We start from the raw sequence: 19991 nt of genomic DNA, 5'->3' as shown, positions 1-19991 counted from the left end.
CAACACCCTACTGTCCCTCCTGGCCCAGTGAGTCTTGTCTCACTTCCAGATTTCAACATCGGGTCCAGTTACGGATTTCCAGGCCATTGCTATTCGTCTCCTGGCTAAGACTAAAGGTATATCCTTGAATCTGTTACCTGCTTTCCGTTTAGGTGGGCGGGGGAAGAGCCCCAGCAAGCACACTCCGATTGTTGGTACCAGTGTGCGTCCCACTGCGGCTCCCATAATTTGTAGTGTTTCTTCCCAAAACTTACGTAATGGGGCACTGTCCCAAGTCATGTGTACAAAGTCTGCGTCCTCATAATCGCATCTCTGGCATTTGTGCATATAGCCTCCATAAGCAATTTGAAGTTTGAGGTGTCATGTATGTCGTGTGTGTAATTGAATTGTCTATATTTCAGTCTAGTACTACGTGAGACTTTTTTGGGGTATGCCAGGATTTTCGCCCATTCCAGGTCTGAGATGTCGTTTCCTAGGGCGGTCTCTCAGGGGGTACGCAGCTTCATCAGGGGTGACAGGCGATCTCCAGTTGTGAGGCATAGAACCATTTTACCTGATGTCTTGCAGTGCCTAATGTAAGAATTGAGTGTAATACCGCATGCTGCTTCGGCTCCCTCCCACAACCCTCTGAAGGTGTGCAGTATAATTTCATAAGTTAGAAATTGGCCCGCTTGTAGGCCAAAGCTCTCAAGTAGGTCCTCAAATGGAGCCAGGCGTGCGTATAAGAAGCAGTTTCACATGGGGGAGGCCCACTAGGGGCAGAACCGGGGTATACAAAGGAGGTTTCCCTGCCTTAGAAAGACTGCGTTTCCAGCAACGTAGAGCTGTTTTTTGTAGTAGAGATAAATTAGGAATGGCCACTTAGGGCTAAAGCATTTTGGCAAATATCCAGTCTGTATGGATCCCGAGGTCGGTTACGTTGGTTCCTTGGGCCTGCATCTTCCAACCACTGCGCAAGCCATTGTAACTGAGTGGCTAAGAAATAAAGCTCGAAGTTTGGCAGTCCGAGTTCTCCGTCCACAGATGGGCGTTGTAACGTCGTTAAGGCCACTCGCTGTCGCCCCTTTTCCCATTTCAGGTCTAGCAGCATGGCGTCTAGTTGTCTAAACCACGAGGCATGGACAGTGATGGGGAGATTAGTGAAGAAGTATAGCAGACGCGGCAGCATGACCATTTTAGAGGGGGAAAGCCAGGACATAATCTGTAGTTTTAACGAACACCAAAAGGAGACATTCGATCTCGGGGATCTGAGAGCCCTTCCGAGCGTGCCTTCATGTAAATCATACAGCGAGTGGAAGACTTGAATCCCCAGGTATCAGAAGGTTATGGGGGGCTCAGTTAATACCCTCCACATGGTCCGATGAGTGGGTCATGCTGGCCGAGACCGGAAAGAGATCAGTCTTGCTACGGTTAACTTTTAGGCTAACTCAAATTGCCCCATCAAATATAGGGCAGTCCTGGTTCCCACTGTTGCGTCGCTAAGATGGATCAATAAATCATCTGCATACAGAGCGATTGTGTGTTCTCCTGTAATGTTATACCCAGCACCTCGCCGCTGTGCCTAAATGGCGCTGCCAGCGGTAGTTTCCAGCGCGAACAACCGGGGTGACCACGGGCAGCCCTGTCATGTACCTCAGAAGATCCTGTATTGTGCGGACACCGTTTTACCCTTTCTTACTCTGGGTGTGGGGCTTTTCTGGAGTAGCCTCACCCATTTTACCCAGCCCCCTCCCGGGCCCATGTGTTTCATAGTAAATAGTCCTATTGCACAGTGTCAAAGGCCTTTTCAAGGTCTATTGACAGGAGAGCTTCTTGCGTCAGATGTTGAGCGTCTGCGTGGTACTGCACCGAGTACATCCTTCGCAGGTTGTACGAGGTCCCCCGGGTTGGGATGAATCCATTCTGATCCTTGTGGACCAGGTCTGGCATGTGGGCAGCAGGCGAAGTGCTAGGATCTTACTTGAGATTTTAAAATCCATATCTAACATGGAGAGTGGTCGGAAATCTGTGACTTTCGCCTCACGTGTAGGTTTCTTGGGGAGGGGAACAACTAGTGCATCTAGCTTTGTCTTGGGTAAGTACCCCAATTACAGGGATTCTGCATATAGCTTCTCCATTTGTGGCACAAGCTTTGAAATATAAGTTGGGTAAAATTCGGCCGGGAGACCGTCAGGTCCTGGAGTCTTCCCTGGTGCCATACTTTTAATCGCAGCTCAAATCTCAGGGATTGTTACCGGCCCTCCCACCAAGTCCACTATCTGTTTGTCCAGGATCCAGGGACGCAGCAATTTCAAGATTGTTTTTTTAGTATCTGAGGATATCGGGGGGGAGGGAGTCTTATAGAATGATGTATAGTAATCACAAAAGATGGCATTGATGGCCTCAGGGCCGTAGATTGGGTCTCCCACAGCAGGTGTAACTTGGGTGATGGGCGACCCAGGTGTCTCCGGCTTAATTAGCCACTCCAGCAATCTACCCGGCCTCCCCTCTTCTTCCTGCACCTTAGTAAGGTAGCTTCTAAAATCATGACATCGCAGCTGATCAAGGGCTTGATAGTATAATGTGCGTGTTTGCTTCAGTGCATCTGGCGCATCTGATCTGGTTCCCTGCTCAGTGTGTTCAGCCGCCACAGTAGTATTGGTGGGTGATTTCCCACAGGTTGGAGTGTCAACAGGAGGGGACTATGATCTGAAAGTGTGTGCCCTAGATATTCTGTTTGTGTAACTTAGCGACTCAGGCCTGGAGTGCTCAAAAATAAATCCAACCTAGTATGCAATTGGTGTAGGGGCGGGTAATAGGAGTAATCTCGGTCTCTTGCATGTTGCATCCTCCAGCTGGCAGTGCCCTCTCCAGTTTCTGAACCCCGCTGTCGTACGGTGTGCTTGGGTATTCGGCAATGGGGGGGTGTGAGTGTTCTAGGGCAGTATCAGTAATGCGGTTAAAGTACCCCCAAGAAGTACGCTTGGGGTTAGTACTTAAGCCAGAGGGCCCGAAAGCCCCTGGAGGAACAGCACCTGGTCCTGATTAGGTGCGTATACACTACCCAAAGTGTTTTTCTGCCCTTCAACTACACATATCTACCCTGTTTGTCTAGGAGTACGTGCAAGGGTTCAAATGGTAAGCCAGCTCTGATCCAAATCATTGCACCTCTTGCGTATACAGTGTAGGAGGTCGCAAATACTTGTCCTCTCCACTTTCTGCATAATTTCTCCCCCTCCCCACGGGTAAGGTGTGTTTCCTGAAGGAGTTCAATCAGCACCGCCCCTCTTGCACAGGTATCTGTGTATATTGTGGTGCTTGGCGGCTAAACCCACTCCTCTAATGTTCCTAATGCTGGTAGTTTTAGTGTATGTCGCTCTGTGGGCATCTCTAAAAGCCTAGGTGCCTAGTTCTCCTCTCCTCTCCCCTCCCCAACCCCCCCTCCTGTCCCAAAGGCGATATGCGAAGGCCCCACTTACACAAAACATAAGTGTGGTAACGAAAACTGCAACAAACCAAAACACCCTCTACCCCAGAGTAGTCTGGCAACGGCCAGCCGCCCAAGCTACAGGCAAATAGTCTAAATCGTTGGAAGACCCCTGCTGTGGGTGGGTGGGGCCTTCCAGGGGGGCAGGCTTTCATAACCATACAACCGTCTGCTTTTTGAGGTTCCTGTGTTAAGCGCATGCAGCGCCGGCCCGTATATATTCGGCGTCTCCAGTTGTATCTTCCATGGCCATAGCTGGACGTTTCGTAGCGTCTCGCTATATGATTCCCTACTGAGGAGGCTCTGTTCGACTAGATGTCATCTGACATTCTCGGGGTAACAACCGGCATTGTCACACTGTCTGCTTGTGAGCTGTCCGAGTCTGAGCCCTCAGTTCCCTTAGTTGATCTAGATACAGGCTCTGAGGCCAAATCAGTGGGTTTCACGAGTTCAGCCACCGCTTTTAGGGTTGTAACACTCTCCCTCACAGTTTGGGAGGGACTAAGTCTTTTAGGCGGCTTCCGCTTCGGTCGAGCCCGTGTTCTTTTTCCCAACTTTGTTGTATTGCGTGGGTGCTTAGCTCTGGCTTTTCCAGGGTCTTTACCAGCTTTATAAGATTCGAGCCATACCCAAACTGCTTCCAGATGTTCACAAAAGTGTTTCTCCCCATCTAGCAATATACAAAGCCTGTCGGGGAACATCAAGGTATAGTGCAAGTTTTCTTCCCTTAGTGCTTTCTTAATATGCAAGTATGAGGCACGTCGTCTCTGTACTTCAGCGATGTAGTCAGGGAAAATGGAGACCCTATAGTTGCCCACGGTGAACGGGCCATCCGTACGTGCTTTATGCAGGAGGGTGTCCCTGTCTTTATAATGGAGAGGTTTTGCAACCACTGGACGTGGTGGATGACCCGGAGGGCGAGTGGAACCCTGTGTGCCATTTCCAATGTGTAATAAGCAGAGAGTCCTTCAGGTGCAACAACTGTACGAAGCCATGTTTCTAGGAAGGTTATCATCTCGCTACCCTCTGTTCCCTCCAACAGGCCTACTATCCTCACATTATTTCCCCTGTTGCGGCCTTCCGCGTCCTCTACCCTATATTCCAGCTTGCCGACTCTTTCACTCTCGTTTACCTGGTGAGTTAACTTCTGTTGCACGGGGGGCAATTCCGTGAGTGAGACGTCTTGTCAGTTTTACTCTTTCTGCGAGCTTATGATCGGTTCGAAGCAGGCCCAACCCCACCAACAACATGCTGATGTCTTGGCGTAGGGGTGCTTTGGTATATGCTATTGCCTCCAGCATCATAGTTGCTGTTGCACTGGGTTGATCATTATTGGCAAGTCCATTGGAGCCTGCTGGGGGTCTACTGTATCTTCTCCTCTGTCCGAAGGAGCCCCTGCTGTCTTTGTTCTGGGTTTCCCCATGGTGGGTTTGTTCCCCCGGAGTACGGCGCAACAGGGTGTCAGCAGAGTTATCCTGAGCAGTGCCCCACCCGAGCCAGGGAAGGGGGCCAGCTTCCAATCAACAATGTGAGGGTCGACCCCTGGGAAAAGTGGTGCAAGCACTGTATGTTACTGCCTACAAAGGTGCATGCGGGCAGGCCACGGGCTGCCCCCAACAATTCAACCTGCTCCTCCTGGCCTATGTTCTGTAGAAGGCAAGTGCCTGGCCACCTTCCTGGCTACCCCCGATCTCCCAGCCAATATGGGGCCCACCGGGTGGCCGGGGCCGTCTGGGGTCCTCCCAGCCCTCCTGTACTCAATGTGGCTAACCTCCCATTCTCCACCCGGGCCTCCACAACTCTGCGGGATACTAGTGCAGACACCGCCAGGCCACTGTCTGGCACGCGCCAGGGGTGGTTATCATCTGGCTCTGGGAAAGGGTTTTGGCTGCTCCAGTTCTCCTCTCTTCATACCGCCACTAGCCCGATATTCACGTGGGGCGTGTTCCAGAATCCTGGAAGGGCCCCTCTGGCAGTGGAGACCTCCCACTCCGGACTGTGTGGGAAGCCAGGCCAGCGCTCCACCCGCACCAACTCTCAGTTCTGCCAAGGCAGGGCTCAGCAGCCCAACGCCACAGCCAGCGCAATCCGGGAGCACACTCGGTCCGTAGGCTCCAGCTCTCTATGCTGCTCAGGACCCGTGGCGGACACCGAGGCCCCACCCCTCCCACAGCAGAACAAGTCACCGATAGAATGGGGAAGTCTTAGGCCTACAGCATGCGGCCCGCTCTCCTCAGCGGGCTTTGGGATCTCCACCTGGCTTCACTTTGGTTCCCCAGGCCTGAGAACTTTTCGGGGCTTCGCACGCACTTCAGTGCACCCCCGGGGCCCAGGCGGTGTCCCGTAGGCCAGTGCAGGCCCCTCACCTTGGTCAACGTGTGCAGGCCGGGTCGATGCCCTCTCGTTTTGTCTCACAGCTCTACCAGGGTGTGCCACTGCAGTCTGCCACTATAGTCAGTATTTCATAGGCCACCTGGGGTGGCAGGACTCGACTCGACTCTCGCCGCACTCCCGGGGGGCGAGCCCAATCCGCAGGCCCCGGCTCTCCGCTCTGTCGGGCCCACGGTTAGCGTTTGGATCAGGCTCCCCACACCCCGTGTGAAATCATTCACAGAGCGCGCAGGTCCTGGGCTCTGAGCATGCGGCTTGTCCACTTACGCGGGTCACGATGGATCTTTGCCTCCCACTTCTAGCGAGGGTGGAAGAGCTGCGTTTCACTGCCAGCCGATCGCGGCCGCCATCTTGCAGTCCGGAACGTGGGATCTAATTTGAGCCTTGTGGTAGTGTCTCTCTGCTTTCCATTGTGCTCCAAAAAGCCTCAGCCGATACACCAGGCTTTTTCTTTCCTAAGCCGCTGTCCCATTCTTAACTGTTCCAATAAGGCTCAAGGTCAAGACTGATTTGCATATAGCTCTGTCTGAACTGGGGAGGCAAAGTGAGCTAAAGAACAATGATGGATTCAACCCAGATCTGTGACTGGGGGTAAGTGTCTGCAAAGTTTGAGTGCTCCATCCATTGTCTCCTTGTGTTTTGCTTTGTTCACCCCAAGTTGGCAGGGTATGCCCAGACGTGCGTTCCTTGCTCACTTTGCCACTGTATTCAAGCTAGCCTGGCTGATGAGGATGGTTAGCCCGAAACTGGTCCCAGGATGCTTGTTTCCGGTCCAGGGAAGACATGGCTTGGCAGTTCGGACTGGACTGTTCCAATGAGGCACAGGGTCAAGACTCATTTGCCTATAGCTGTGTCTGAACTGGGGTGGCGAAGTGAGCTAAAGAACGATGATGGGTTCAACCCAGATCTGTGACTGGGGGTGAGTGTCTGAAAAGTTTAGCAATCCGTCCATCATCTCCTTGTGTTTGCTCCATTCTCAGATGGCGCAGATTAGGACTGAAAATATGACAGGATAAATGTTGGGCCGGCGGGGAGTTGCAAGCTCACGCGTCCGACATCTGTGGCTTCCAAACCACGTCCTCAAACATCACTATTCTTTTTATAAAATTCGTAATATACAGTGGGTTCACACAATCCAATTAGAAGCTTTCCACAAGTAAATTGGAGAAACTTACAAAGGATACTAGTTTATTCGTTCAGTGCTAGAAAGTTATAGCATCTTTAGACTGCACCGTTTGCATTAAAACCTGTATCTTAATTTATTAATTCACGCTTATTATTAGCTAACTAGATCACATCTCTGATGCCGTCCAGGGGAAGTGGTATCTGGTCAGTCTGGTACTTATATGGTATAGGTGTAGTCTTCATGAGTCAGTAGCCCACTTAGCAACAACAGAATGAGAGGTAGTTGGGCAGTGTCTACTCCTCCGACCCATTTTTTGTTTAGCTGATACTGTATTTTTACTTGGCTCCCCCTCTCCCTACCACCCCCTCCCCTCCCCCCATAGCAAGTGTTAGTCTTGCATTCTGACTTCCTTCTTCCTGGCTGGCACTGGTGTTTATTAAGCATACCTTTTCCGTCCTGAAGCTAATCGAGACATGATCACTTTTTCCCTACCTGTGTTTTTTTATTTTTATTTCAAGAGCATTCAACCATTATATTCTTACATCCTTTTGGCAAGCTCATTTGTTGGGCAACATTTAATTGTTTCTCCCTACCCTCCTCTACACAGCATCATTCATAGGTGCTCAGACTGTTTGTAATTTCTGCCTGAGAGGATGTTCACTAGCCTTTGTCCAACGCTTTCTATTTCCATGGATCCTATTGATTCAGCATGGTCTGGTACTTGTGTTCAATTTTATTTGCCCATTAACCAGTTAGTGGTACTGTCCAACGTAGCATTTAGAATGGTGAAAGGCTGGTGTTGGTGTAGGTCTCCCAGCGTGAAACATTGACATACAGTTTAAATGTTGTGCTCTCTAGTACGACCTCCAAACGTGGACACAAAAATGCTTGAAATTGTGAAAAACTTAAAAAAAAATAAAAAATTATAGTACTTTTTATATAGTTTTGCAGTCCTGTTAATCGGATGTTCATCAGTAGTATTGGTAACATTTATGGACTCTTGTCTTTCATAATGTAAAGCCTAACCAGCGTGACGTGTAAATTATACCTGGAAAAACCAGAACTCCTAATTAGTAGAGTTGGTGCAGCTATTCCCCAAGCACAGTCTTGATCTGTATTGGAGTTCTTATTTGAAGCTTGCAAAACATCATGCACGCCATCCCCCCAGCCAACCAACCCTCCCCCCTAGACCGGTCTCCTATTCTGCTGACCAACAAAGCTTGCAACGTAGCAGTTGTTTTCGTAATGATACCCTCGAGCCTAATGAACAAATCGCTAATGTTGTGGAAACGTGCCGTTTCTAGCAAGTAATGCAACCTTTCTCTTCTATTCCAAACCTAGACATGAAGATTGTGAAGTACTCTGTCATTAACCTCAGACTAGATTACTGTGGTTAGTGCCACCTCAAACTTAAAAGAATCCAAAATACAGCTGCCAGGCTTGGCACTGGTTCTATACCCCGAGAAGCTTGTATCTGCTCTCCGAACCTTAATCTAAGAGCATGTGTTAAAAGTATGTTAGGGTGCACCCTATTTAGCGCTTTATCTGACCAAGCGTGGAATAAACAGACGCAAAATTACCTTGTATGTCCCTTTGTGGGAGCTTTGCTCTTACGTTATTTTTGTGTTTTGCAAATGGCTACCAGCGAAGACTACATTTTCATTGCTCTGGAACTCATTTTGGCAATGTGGAGGCAAGACCTCCTAACCCAAAGAACATATAAATTAAGAAGGCAGTTTACTAATACTTTAATTCTGTGTGTGCTCCCATTTGTGCTAAATTGGGGCTAAAGGATTGTTAGCTGATACGGTACTAGGAGAATATTTAGCTCATAATATCTTCCTGCAAAATTTAAAACGAAAAAAAAAGTCACTATTTATTTTATAAACTACAGAGATGCCTAACTAAAATAAAGTCACATGAGTACGTGCCCATAAGACCATTGCGGTACCTCACACACCATGCTGCTAGGGCTGTGTAATATGACATGGACCAGTTAAAAATGTTTACCACTTTCCACGTGGAGCACCAACAAGTAAGTTATTGTCTGTCTCTAGCATTTTTGTTTTGGTTGAGATAGCATTTTATTTGTTTAAAAAAAATAAAAATGATGACTGGCCTACTAGATGGTGCACGTCTGTTGCGAACCATATCAAGAACATAGAGGGGCATGACGCCCTCTCATTGCGTTCCATTGGTTGACTTCCCTGTCACTCTTATTTGCCTGCTTCGTATTGGTTCCAGCTTGTCAAACTTATGTTTCTCCCTCCCATGAAGTGTTGCCTCTTTACCATTTCTTTAATTGGCTGGCATCTCTGCAAGCTTTTGAGAACTATGTTTTTCTTTTATATTAAACACTCCTTGACGGTACCTATGTTTTCGAAATAACTCCCTCGTGTACTTCTCACCTCCTGCACTCTGTCACTGAGTGCTTCTCCGTGTCGTCCTCCCTGTTACACTCATCTGTGTGCTTCTCCCCGTTGCATCCTGCCCCCTTCCTCTCTCTCCCTGTTGTTCCTTACTCTTCCCCCTCCAGCTATGCATTCTGTGTTTCTTTCCTCCCCCGAAACTCTGTGTTGGTTATTTGTCACTCCCTTTGGGGATGCTGTGCCGCATGACTAAAAATCATTGGTAAAGCCAGTAGGTCACTAAGGCGAAGTCTATTGGATTTGCCAGTGCTTGTCCTAAATTGTTGCTCTTTATGGATAGATGGTAGCTTGTGTTTGTTTTCCTTTATCTCTCTCTAACAAAAGAGAGGGACTCAATAAAACCAAAGGGGTAGGGTACCGAAAGACGAATTGTCAATAAAGTTTCCCCTTTGGGTGAACTTCTAAGCTAACCACAGTTAGACCAGTTATGGTCTAACTGTGGTTAGCTTAGACGTTCACCCAAAGGGGAAACTTTATTGACAATTTGTGTTTTCCTTTATGACAGCAGTTTGTGTAGGGCTTGGCTTGCTAACTCTGTCCCCATACTTAAATGCAGTTCTTGAGCTGAGTATGACCCCTTGCCTTATTTTTCATCTTGGACAGTTGTTTGCCACGGGTATGTGCCTTGTCAATGAAATGTTACTCAATAGTCTATGTCCTTGCCACAATTCTCCTATTGGGCAGATTTGCTGATCAGCTCTCCTCTTCTTTCAATTCTGGGGCATGTCTGGTTGACAGTCTGTCTTGTCTCTGTCCCTCCTCTTCGGTTGTCTTCTGTTTAATACATCTAATTTGCTTTCCTATAATAGTTTTGCTAGCCAAATGTGCTTGCCTTTTCCTTTATGTGCTGTGTTGTGTGACCTGTCTTTATCACAGCCTCCTCCCCTTCAATTGTCTCACCTCTTTGTTCTCCTCTGGGGTAAGGTTTGCTTTACCTCCCCCCTACATCCTATTTGTTTCTATCTGGGAGGGAGTGAGGCAGTGCTATTCTTCATGTTCGCTGACCATGAAAAGCAGCCACCATGATCTTGTATACTGATTTACTTTTGTTTTGTCTATAAGGTCGAGTCGACGTGGAACATGTGATCAGCAGGAGAATGGAGCTGAAGAGGAAAGCAGAGGTAAACTCACTCTACCTTTGTTACTTGGAATTTGATGAGGAGGGGAGAACGGGGTGCATTTCAGGTAATCAATCCGTCCAAATCCTATTTCTCAGGCAAGGATGTTGATCAGGGGAACAGCTAATTAAAAAGGTATGCTTATAGGTTGAGTGAAATATTACAGTATGGAGAAGTCCACTCAAACCTATTTCATACTAAGCATGTCCACACATACACTCACAATAAGGCATACACACAAATTGGTGGGGTACTGCTGTTCTTATAGGTTTACCTTGGTTATCACGGTCTTATCTTGTTGTGTGGTACAATAATAAGTATCGCCGCTGGAGCTGGGTGGACTCGCCCGGATTCTCACTTCCAACTCCTTTCTCTAGTTGCAGTGTCCTATTTGTATCAGTGTCTCATGACTATTGCTACGTGGAGGGTAACCAAATCCTTCCCTCTTCAATAATTAAATTAACTCTATTCAGTTGTACACTCCAGACCCAAAGATCTAGATTTTGAAGGCACACTTAAATTATTCAGCCACTATACCTGAAAGAAAATCCGGGCCTTTTCATCATGTCTTAAGATACTGAGGAAGAGAAGTTAACACGAAGGAATCGTTAGTATTTTGACCCATTGTAAGCTGACAGGCATCCCATTTATTTGATTTGAATGTTTTTTTTAAAATCTAGACACAAATTTGTATGTAGATAAGGCTTGGCCAACATTGAGTGGATACACCATTCTTTGCCCTGAAAGGCCAATCTAAAGCCTTAATCATTTGTGTACCAGAAAGGGCATTTAAATGCAAACGTGAATACATACATGTCTTGCAACCCAACCATCATTAGAGTTTAAAAGAGTGAGTATGATTGGACAGTTGGGGTCAAGAAGTACAAATGAATTGTTGACCAGATTAATTTTACTTTAATTAAACCCTTTTAAAGATGAAGAAGTAATTAAAAATAAAATACGGGAACCCACTGATACACAGGTGGTGAATATGCTGCCACAGTATTCATCTCCCATCAACATTCCTTGATCAGCTATTTTAAAGTTTATAGAGAAGTAATTTCTCAAAAAATGGGTGAAACCCCGAAACCGGTCCTAGGTAGCTTGTTTCCGGTCCCGGTAAGACCTGGTTTGGCAGTTCGGGCTGGACTGTTCCCATGAGGCACAGGGTCAAGACTGATTTGTATATGGCCAGGTCTAAGCTGGGGTGGCATGGCGAGCAAAAGAATGATGGATTTAACCCAGATCTCTTGACTGGGGGTGAATGTTTTGATTTGTCCTGCATTCCGTCCATCAATTGTGTGTCTTTTGCAAAAAGTGGGAATGACATGTAATCTTAGGACCTGCATCTTTGGAGCACTTGTGAGTTTTTTTGTTGCCCACTTGTCCCTTGAGGGCAATAAATCATGTTTTTAATTATGGTGTGTCCTTACTCCAAGAATTCAGAAAATTATAGGAATTAGCAAAAAAGTTGATCCATTTTGTGACACAAGTATGAATTTCCTTTGGTTTTCAAGTATTTTTTTGTGTTTTGCCACTCTTGAGGTATTTTTGAAAGTAACTATATTCCTTTTACTCCTTCGGTGTTGGTAGAGGATTGATACATGCCACATATTTTTGCACAACTTCGGATAGACATATTGCATACCTAACTGTCACCACTGTCCATTATGCAATTGTTGTATCCCAGATTTTAGCTGAGAACCTTTCTTTTCACTCCTGTGTCCTTCTTCATGTGGGTATACTTCTGGTAACAAGAGGAGTAACTCAGTCCTATCCTTAACTAGGAAGGTTCTCCTTAATGCTTTGGTGGTAGTGCTCCGATAATCGGAGCATGGAGATCTGTGACCTCAAGGCCTGAAATTAATAATCAGTTAAATAATACAGTACTTTCACCATTGCTGTAATTCAGGTCGGCTAACGAGTGCTAGCAACTAAAAAAGTTACAAAAAAAATATTTGGTTGAGGTACCAGGAGTACGTTTTCAATACTACAAGTAAAAAGAATGAAGGTAACCCAGATAATGGAATTTCTAGGACTTCCTATCTGGGCACAGGGAGTGTCTGGTTGGGCTCAGTGCAACATCAAAGAGAAAACAGCCAATTTAGAAATGTTTGATGCTCCAAGCCTGGAAGTTAAAATTTAACTTTGATGCATTTTGTAGAAGTATTTGACTTTGTAGCTCTAATAGCGAAGTGACTCTGCTTTTATGAACTTTAAAACACTTAAGAAGGGCGTAACTGAAGCACTACATTTTAGAATGAATTCCCTTTTTCCAGCATTGTGTGGAAAGGTATTACATTTCTTTTTGTACATGCTCCTAACCAATGAGTAAACAAACACTACGACCCTTACCGAGGCAAACGTGAATATTGAATGTCACATACTGTGGAAAACCTGTAGCCTGCAAACTTGCCTTACTTGAGCTCAGTGGAAGGAGAAGAAAAGCACCTCGCCAAAGAGATGTGGATGGAGTCCTAGGTATCATTTAGACTGGCTTCTGTAACAGTAATATTGGGCGTCAGCACATCTACTCCAACTCTTGGAAGAAAGAGACCCTGCCTATGCTTAGGAATCTTGTAGTTCTCGAAGGGAGACGTAGATGAACAGAAATGAATGCAGTCAACACCTGAATCATCAAAGGCCTAGAATGACCTGCACTTGTTTCCTTTTTGAGAGATTTACATGATGGTCTAACGGCATCAATAAGATATTATCCCAATGGCGAATGCACCAAGCACTTTAATCTGAGGAGAGGAGTCCGTCAGGGATGCATTTTGGCTCCTTTCCTTTTCATTTTGTATATTCATAATCTTAAAGCAGCGCTGTCTGAGCATGGGTTGGATGTCCCGAGAGTGGGTGATAGATCAGTATCCGCTCTCTTATACGCAGACAATGCCGTTCTGGTTGCCCGCACAGCATAGTGCCTTCGTCGACTCTTGGATTTTTTTTGTGATTTCATGGGTAGTCTCTATTTATTAACACATTAAAAAAAATCTCATGTCAATTGTGGTGGGTTCTAAGAACACAAAAACAAAAAAAGTTATTCAAGTCAAGTCAAATAGTGCTTTATTCGAGTAATTACTCATAAAAGCATAGCATACACAATTATTTACAATATTAAAATAGAATTAAATTTACAGTCAAACATTTGCAAAGCACTATTGAATCCATAAAAATACATTCAATTAAAAAATTCTCACAGTATTGTTAAATGATTAAAAAGAGATTTGATTGATACATTATAATAAAACATTTTTAGTTTAGAAAGCCTTGGTGTAAGTTTCCTGGGAACAAAAATTACATATAGAGAATAGACAATTAACTAGCAGTCTCTGTATAGTTACCAAATTCATTATTAAACTAAAAAGCAATAGGAGCAGATTCATAAAAGCAGATTTTACAAACCGAGAATAGTTAATTAACTAGCAGTCTCTGTGATAGTAACAATTTCATAGAAACAAGAATTACATACAGAGAATAGTCAATTAACTAGCAGTCTCTGTATAATTGCTAGGTTCATTAATAGTCTAAAAACAATAAGAACAGGTTCGTAGAGGCAGATTTTACAGACAGAGAATAGTTAATTAACTAGCAGTCTCTGCCTGATCGCCCATGCCTAACCAATATATTTTGCTGTTGCTATTATTATCCATGTAAGTGGGCTTGAACATATAATGCGCAAGGCAACAAAACTACAAGTGGTCCCAAGGTTCCTACACATAGGAGCTAGCCAGACGCGCCTTGGGACACAATATGCTTTGCATGCGAACAAAAAGTGACCAAGAGTTTCCTTCCCAATTCCACATGCGGGGCAGGTGTCACACCCCCCTGAACCCCATTTGGCTGTCAATGATCTTATGGGGAGGGCTCCAGCTCTTAATTGAAATAGGAGCTTCCTGTCACCTGGCTTAGAGATAATATCCCAATACGACTCCAGAGCCGGATACAGTTTTACCTCAAGGAAACCCGCAGACATAGACCCATTACTAGAATTACTCAAACTCCTGCTGGCAACATACTCCCAAAATATATTTTTTAGATCAGACTTGGAAGGAAATGATGCACCTGCTGGATCAAGCCATATAGGACTTAACCCAAGCTCAAAGAAAGTAGCCTTCAGTGTATTGAGCCAACTAATTTTATGAAAGCAGTCCGCCTTTATGACATCAATAAAACCTTTGGCATAATGCGCAAGCTCGGGAGTGGTCCATAGTCTTCGCCAATATAAGATTGGTCGTAATCTGGCTAGGTCCTTGATTTGTTTCCTACCAAGCTCATATCTTAGAGGCAGAAGAGGAGTACTTTTTGGGGTGCCAGTGAGTAGCCTTAGGAATTTGTTCTCTGACCCTTGCAGAGAATTCAAATTTTCAAATCCCCACATCTCTGCACCATAAAGTGCGGACCCTATAGCCTTAGCTTCGTAGACCAGCAAAGCTGGCTTAACGGGTTTAGTCAAAGACTTCCTATGTTCCAAATTAATGGCTCCCGATAATTGCTTATGTCGCAAGGTAGCAATATTTATATGCTGACTCCACCTGTTATTATCTGCAATAAGAATTTTCCCAAATATGTAAATGAGTTTACCACCTCGAGAGGCCGCCCACTCATGACAATTTTGGACTTATAGCTACGATGTGGCTTAAAGGTCATGAGTTTAGTTTTAGAGGCATTCACCTCTAAACCATGTTCCTCACAGAAGTACTCAAAAATGGACAAGGCACGCTGTAAACCACCAGGGGTTTTGGACAAAATTAACGAATCGTCCGCAAACATTAGTATAGGAATTTTTAACCCTGAAAGAAATGGTGCATCTACTGAAGCTGCTACCATGCGGGGGACAATACCATTTATGTACAAAGTGAACAAGGTTGGAGTCATTGAACACCCCTGTCGAACCCCTCTTTCTACGGGGAAGTCATCTGTGACCTTATCATGGCCTCCCCACTGTATTTTAGCAAAAGTAAGCTCATGTAATCGCATTACCAAGGTCAATAGTTCCTCAGGAACCCCCAAATTCTGTAAAACTTGCCACAATTTGGCCCGTGGCACCAGGTCGAAGGCAGCCCTCAAATCGACAAATGCAGCGTAAAGGCTGCCTCCTCCCAGCACCACAGTCTTCCATTGGAGCAATTGGAAGCGGAATACTTGGTCCACCGTGCTTGTTGCCCTTCTAAATCCCGCTTGATAAGGAGATAAAATATTATCTTCTGCCCAATCAAGGCGCTTATTTACAACCACACGGCCAACTATTTTTTGTACAGTGTCGATCAGACTTATTGGCCTGTAATTACTCGGCTGTGCACAGTCTCCCTTTTTAAACACTGGAATAATCACTGCTCCTCTCCAAGAAGCCGGGACCTCAGCACCCTTAGCAATGAAATTGATAAGTAAATAGATATATTTACACCACCGCTCTTTATCATTTAAAAAAATGTCTGCAGGGACGCCATCCGAACCAGGAGCACGTCCTCTATTCACAGCATTTATAGCAATCATAATCTCTTTTTCAGTAAAAAAAATTACCTTGTGAAAAGAACTTAATAATACTGTCCTCACCTGTAATCTGAGTATTAAGAGCATACTGTGAGCTAAAAAATTCTACCCATTCCTCCTGAGGTACGTTGTTGTTAGGGGATTCCTCTACTCTCTCACTCCCCCATTTAACAATATTCCAGAACGCTCTGGAGTCCTTTCTATCACTGGCTTTCTTCAGTTTACACCAGTGAGCCTCGTCCCAGGCTCTTTTAGCTTTCACTATGCATGCTTTGTAACTCTTTCTGGCTAGGCGGGTAGTTTCGGCCACCCTCTTTTTGATGGCCTGGCCCAGTGCCAGTCGTGCAGCCCTACATTCAGCGTTGAACCATTTTGCATCTTTGCTGACTCTAACTCCATTACGCCTTGCAGGTTTCAAAAAGTGTTTTTTAATCTTAGCAAAAAGGGTGTCATGGATATCAACCACCTCCCCAGGCCAGAGGAAGAAACACTAATTGTTTCCAAAGCTACTATAGCTTTGTCAGTTTCATAGTTGATGTTATCGATAGCCTGCTGATTAGTCACTACGCTAGCCCATTTAAGCCTACGCATGTTATTTTCTGGAATGACCAAAGGTGGAACAAGAGCATTCAGGCAAGTTGAATTTGTCCCCACGGACCACCATTTGTGCTCTACACATAGGGGGTTGTGGTCGCTCTCAGGTCTCGTAATGACCTCCATATCACAGACAGATGGCCACAACAATAAACTACAAATCACATAGTTAATCCTACTTTTGTGTCTTCCATTATCGAAGGTCATAGAGCCGTTTTTGTCCAGTGCAGTTCGTCCGTTCAAAGCTCTTAGACCTTTTTCAAGGCACATGGCATTCAGATCTATGATGTCCTCGGTCCAACGTGTGACTGGCTTTAGATCTAGCGCAGGAATACCCCATTGGGAGTCCTCTTCTGAACCAAGGGAGGCCTTACACATGACCAGAGGCTCAAAGGTCCGATTAAGGTCGCCCGCTATCACAACATTATTACCAGGGGAAAATGTATCAAGAAAATTACCCAAGGCAGTTAGAACGTCAGATCGGCCACCCTTTGCGCTCCTAACATATATGTTGTATATATCAAGCGACCCCAATATGTCACTGGTTACCCTGATCAACTGAATGTCATTGTGGCTAGTCTCTGTTTTTAATGGTAAGTTTAAGGGTCTGACGAACCCAAATTGTAAGACCCCCCATTGGTCTCCCTTTTGGACCCATTATTGCTGGCACAGAAAAATTTAAATAACCTAGCACAAAAACAGGTTCACATGCCCACGACTCTTGGAATATACAAACATCATATAAACCAACAAAGCTGAGCCAGTCCCCACAATCTAATTTAGAACACAGCCCAGCCAAATTCCAAGAGATTAGGTTTCCCACCCCATTCAAACGATCAAAATGCGCTTCAGGAGTTAAAATCAAAGAACAAAGCACTCCTGCTTCTGGTGCTGCTGAGCTTATCTGAGCTACAATACTTGAAGCGTCCAATTGGCCATCCTCTTTACCATTATGGGCAGACAGTGTGCATATACTCTGATCTGTTGTAAGTGTTGGTAATAAACTTTTACCCCCAAGGAGTCAATCACAGTCATTTAAATTGGAGAGGGCCGAGAACCTATTCTCAAGATTTAGTCCCCATTCAGTGGTTTTGGCAACACTCCTCCCCTTAACTGATACCACATTCCATTTTGTCCTTAATGTACACCGATTAGGACCCCTCCCACTCCGATGGTAAAAAAAGTCTAAGGTAAGTGGGATGATGTCGGTGGATCTTCGCTGTGGCGGTAGAAGATTGGGCAATATATTGGTTAATACCTCAGGATCTGAAAGATTCAAGACAACACAATCACCACTAAATTTTTTTGGGCTGCTTCCAATCCATTCCACCCTCCTGGCCGTAACTAGTTCCTCTGCCAACTGTTGCTTGCCCCAGGGAGTTATCACCATATTATTAGTGAGCCAATGTAAGGCCTTGGCCAGTAATGATGTGTTAGTTTCGTCCTGTCCTGGGGCCAGTGTAGGAACGTTAGCTAAAACAAGGACTAGAGCAGAAGCCTCAACTATAAGCTCAACCGAGCCTTTCACAGGTCCCGGAGCTGAAGGTACTACTGGAGGTACAACTACCCCTTGCTCGCCTTCCGCTACAACTACCTGGGGAGGGATGATTAGACAGTGGAACTGCTCCTCCACCACCCTCAGATCTAGAAGTTCCCTTCTTTGACTCAACCCTGTTTACTACCTCTTCAGGCAATTTCTCTACTTCATCCAGAGTTTTACTCAAAAGGCCCCCTAATCGATTGACCTCATTAGTGAGCTTTTCAATCCTGCCTACCAACGGCTTTACAATTCCTTTAATCTTAGTATCTATCAAGCCCAGCAGCTTCTTAAATTGCTCATTGGTTAGAGACATGCAAACATCATCAATTGACCATACTTCTTCCACCAGTGTTACTGGCTGGAGAGGCAGGCTTTTTTCGACTTGAGCGAAGCCCCCCACGCTTGGACAGGCCCTTTCTAGCTCCTCTAGTAGAGCGCGGCGCAGGCACTGGAGTAGGGGCTTTTTCCTCAAGTAGATGTAATCCAGCCTCATCTTCACTGCCACTAACTTCCAGTACACAATTAGTTTGGTCCGAAATAGCGTTGTCATCAGGATCAGGTAATACAGTAGAGCAATTACTATTAACTGGCTCAGGCGATTGAACTGGGTCAGATACCGGCAAAATGGACGTAGGTAATTTAGGAGATATACCCAACCCAAGTGAGGATCTCCTCTCACTGTTAATTTTAGCAACTACCTGTACCAGGTAGTTGTCCATAGTATTCGCCGGGGATAGCTTTTTGCTAGACATAGTACACCAGTATGCAATGTATACAATACCCTCTCAGGAAGACTGCGTAGATACAAAAGCAACGTGTATCACTAACCCTCCAAGCAACTTAGCCTGAAATCATACAAAGTTAATGGCAAATGATATCCTCGTTCGTCCTCGAGCAATGGGAAAGTCTCCCCTTAGGATTACAGACAAAGTCACTGGCCCAGTCAAGTCTCTGCCTGTCTCGGACTGTCTTAGACTGTCCGCCCTTAGTCCGGGCTTCGTCCGGCGCGTCCCGCGCGCGTCCACGCGGGACCTGCCGGTGATTTATGGGCCTCCTGGCGCGCTGGTTGCTGGCGTCATCGCTGCCCCCCTAGGGATGCTGGCCGGCGGAGCCAAGCCCGGCCGGTCGGTTTCAGTGACGTTTCTGGCGGAGCCAAGCCCGGCCGCTGTGCTACGAGGTGAGGAGCCTTCAAGTCAGGCAGCAGGGGTAGAAAAACAAAGACGGGGAACTCTGCCCCTGCCGGTGATTTATGCGCCTCCTGGCGCGCTGGTTGCTGGCGTCGTCGCTGCCCCCCTAGGGATGCTGGGGGCTGTAGTCCGGCCGGTGGAGCCAAGCCCGGCCGGTCGGTTTCAGTGACGTTTCTGGCGGAGCCAAGCCCGGCCGCTGTGCTACGAGGTGAGGAGCCTTCAAGTCAGGCAGCAGGGGTAGAAAAACAAAGAAAAAGTTATTGCTCAATGCCATCAAATTAGTAGAGTGGAACATTTCTCCTGTCTCCTTGACTGATGTTGCAGCTGGCAGCTACAGAACAAGTAGAACACAATTTGTTTTAAAAGGGCAACAGCGGGCATAGATTAATTTTCTCAAAGATTAGGCCAAAAGCCAATTAAGACTGGTAGAAGAGGGCCAAATGTGTGTCAGTAGCCAGTTTTGGATGTGATGTCTGATGGTATGTTGCGATTGAACCAATTCGGATAGTAGAAAACAGATTCCTGAGGGGTCTTCTGGGTGTCCCACTGGGGATTTCCTCCAAGGTTGTCCATGAAGAACTTGGCCAGAGTTACTTCGCAGACCTTATACAACTTTGACCCCTTTTGCTATGGTTAAATATTTG

At 45.9% G+C, this 19991-nt stretch overlaps 1 protein-coding gene across 1 annotated transcript in view; it reads left to right on the top strand.

The window, feature by feature from the left end:
* Positions 1-19991, top strand: part of SOAT1 (sterol O-acyltransferase 1) — a 190181-nt gene that overhangs the window by 93562 nt on the left and 76628 nt on the right. The window contains exon 3 of the mRNA XM_078643762.1: positions 10475-10533. Within this exon, the coding sequence (XP_078499888.1) occupies positions 10475-10533 (59 nt within the window). The remainder of the gene's footprint in view (positions 1-10474; positions 10534-19991) is intronic.

The sequence above is a fragment of the Lissotriton helveticus genome, chromosome 1_1 (assembly GCF_964261635.1).
Source record: "Lissotriton helveticus chromosome 1_1, aLisHel1.1, whole genome shotgun sequence".
Classification (NCBI taxonomy): domain Eukaryota; kingdom Metazoa; phylum Chordata; class Amphibia; order Caudata; family Salamandridae; genus Lissotriton; species Lissotriton helveticus.
Note: the sequence above shows the minus strand (reverse complement) of the source record. Positions and strands in the feature narration are given on the sequence as shown.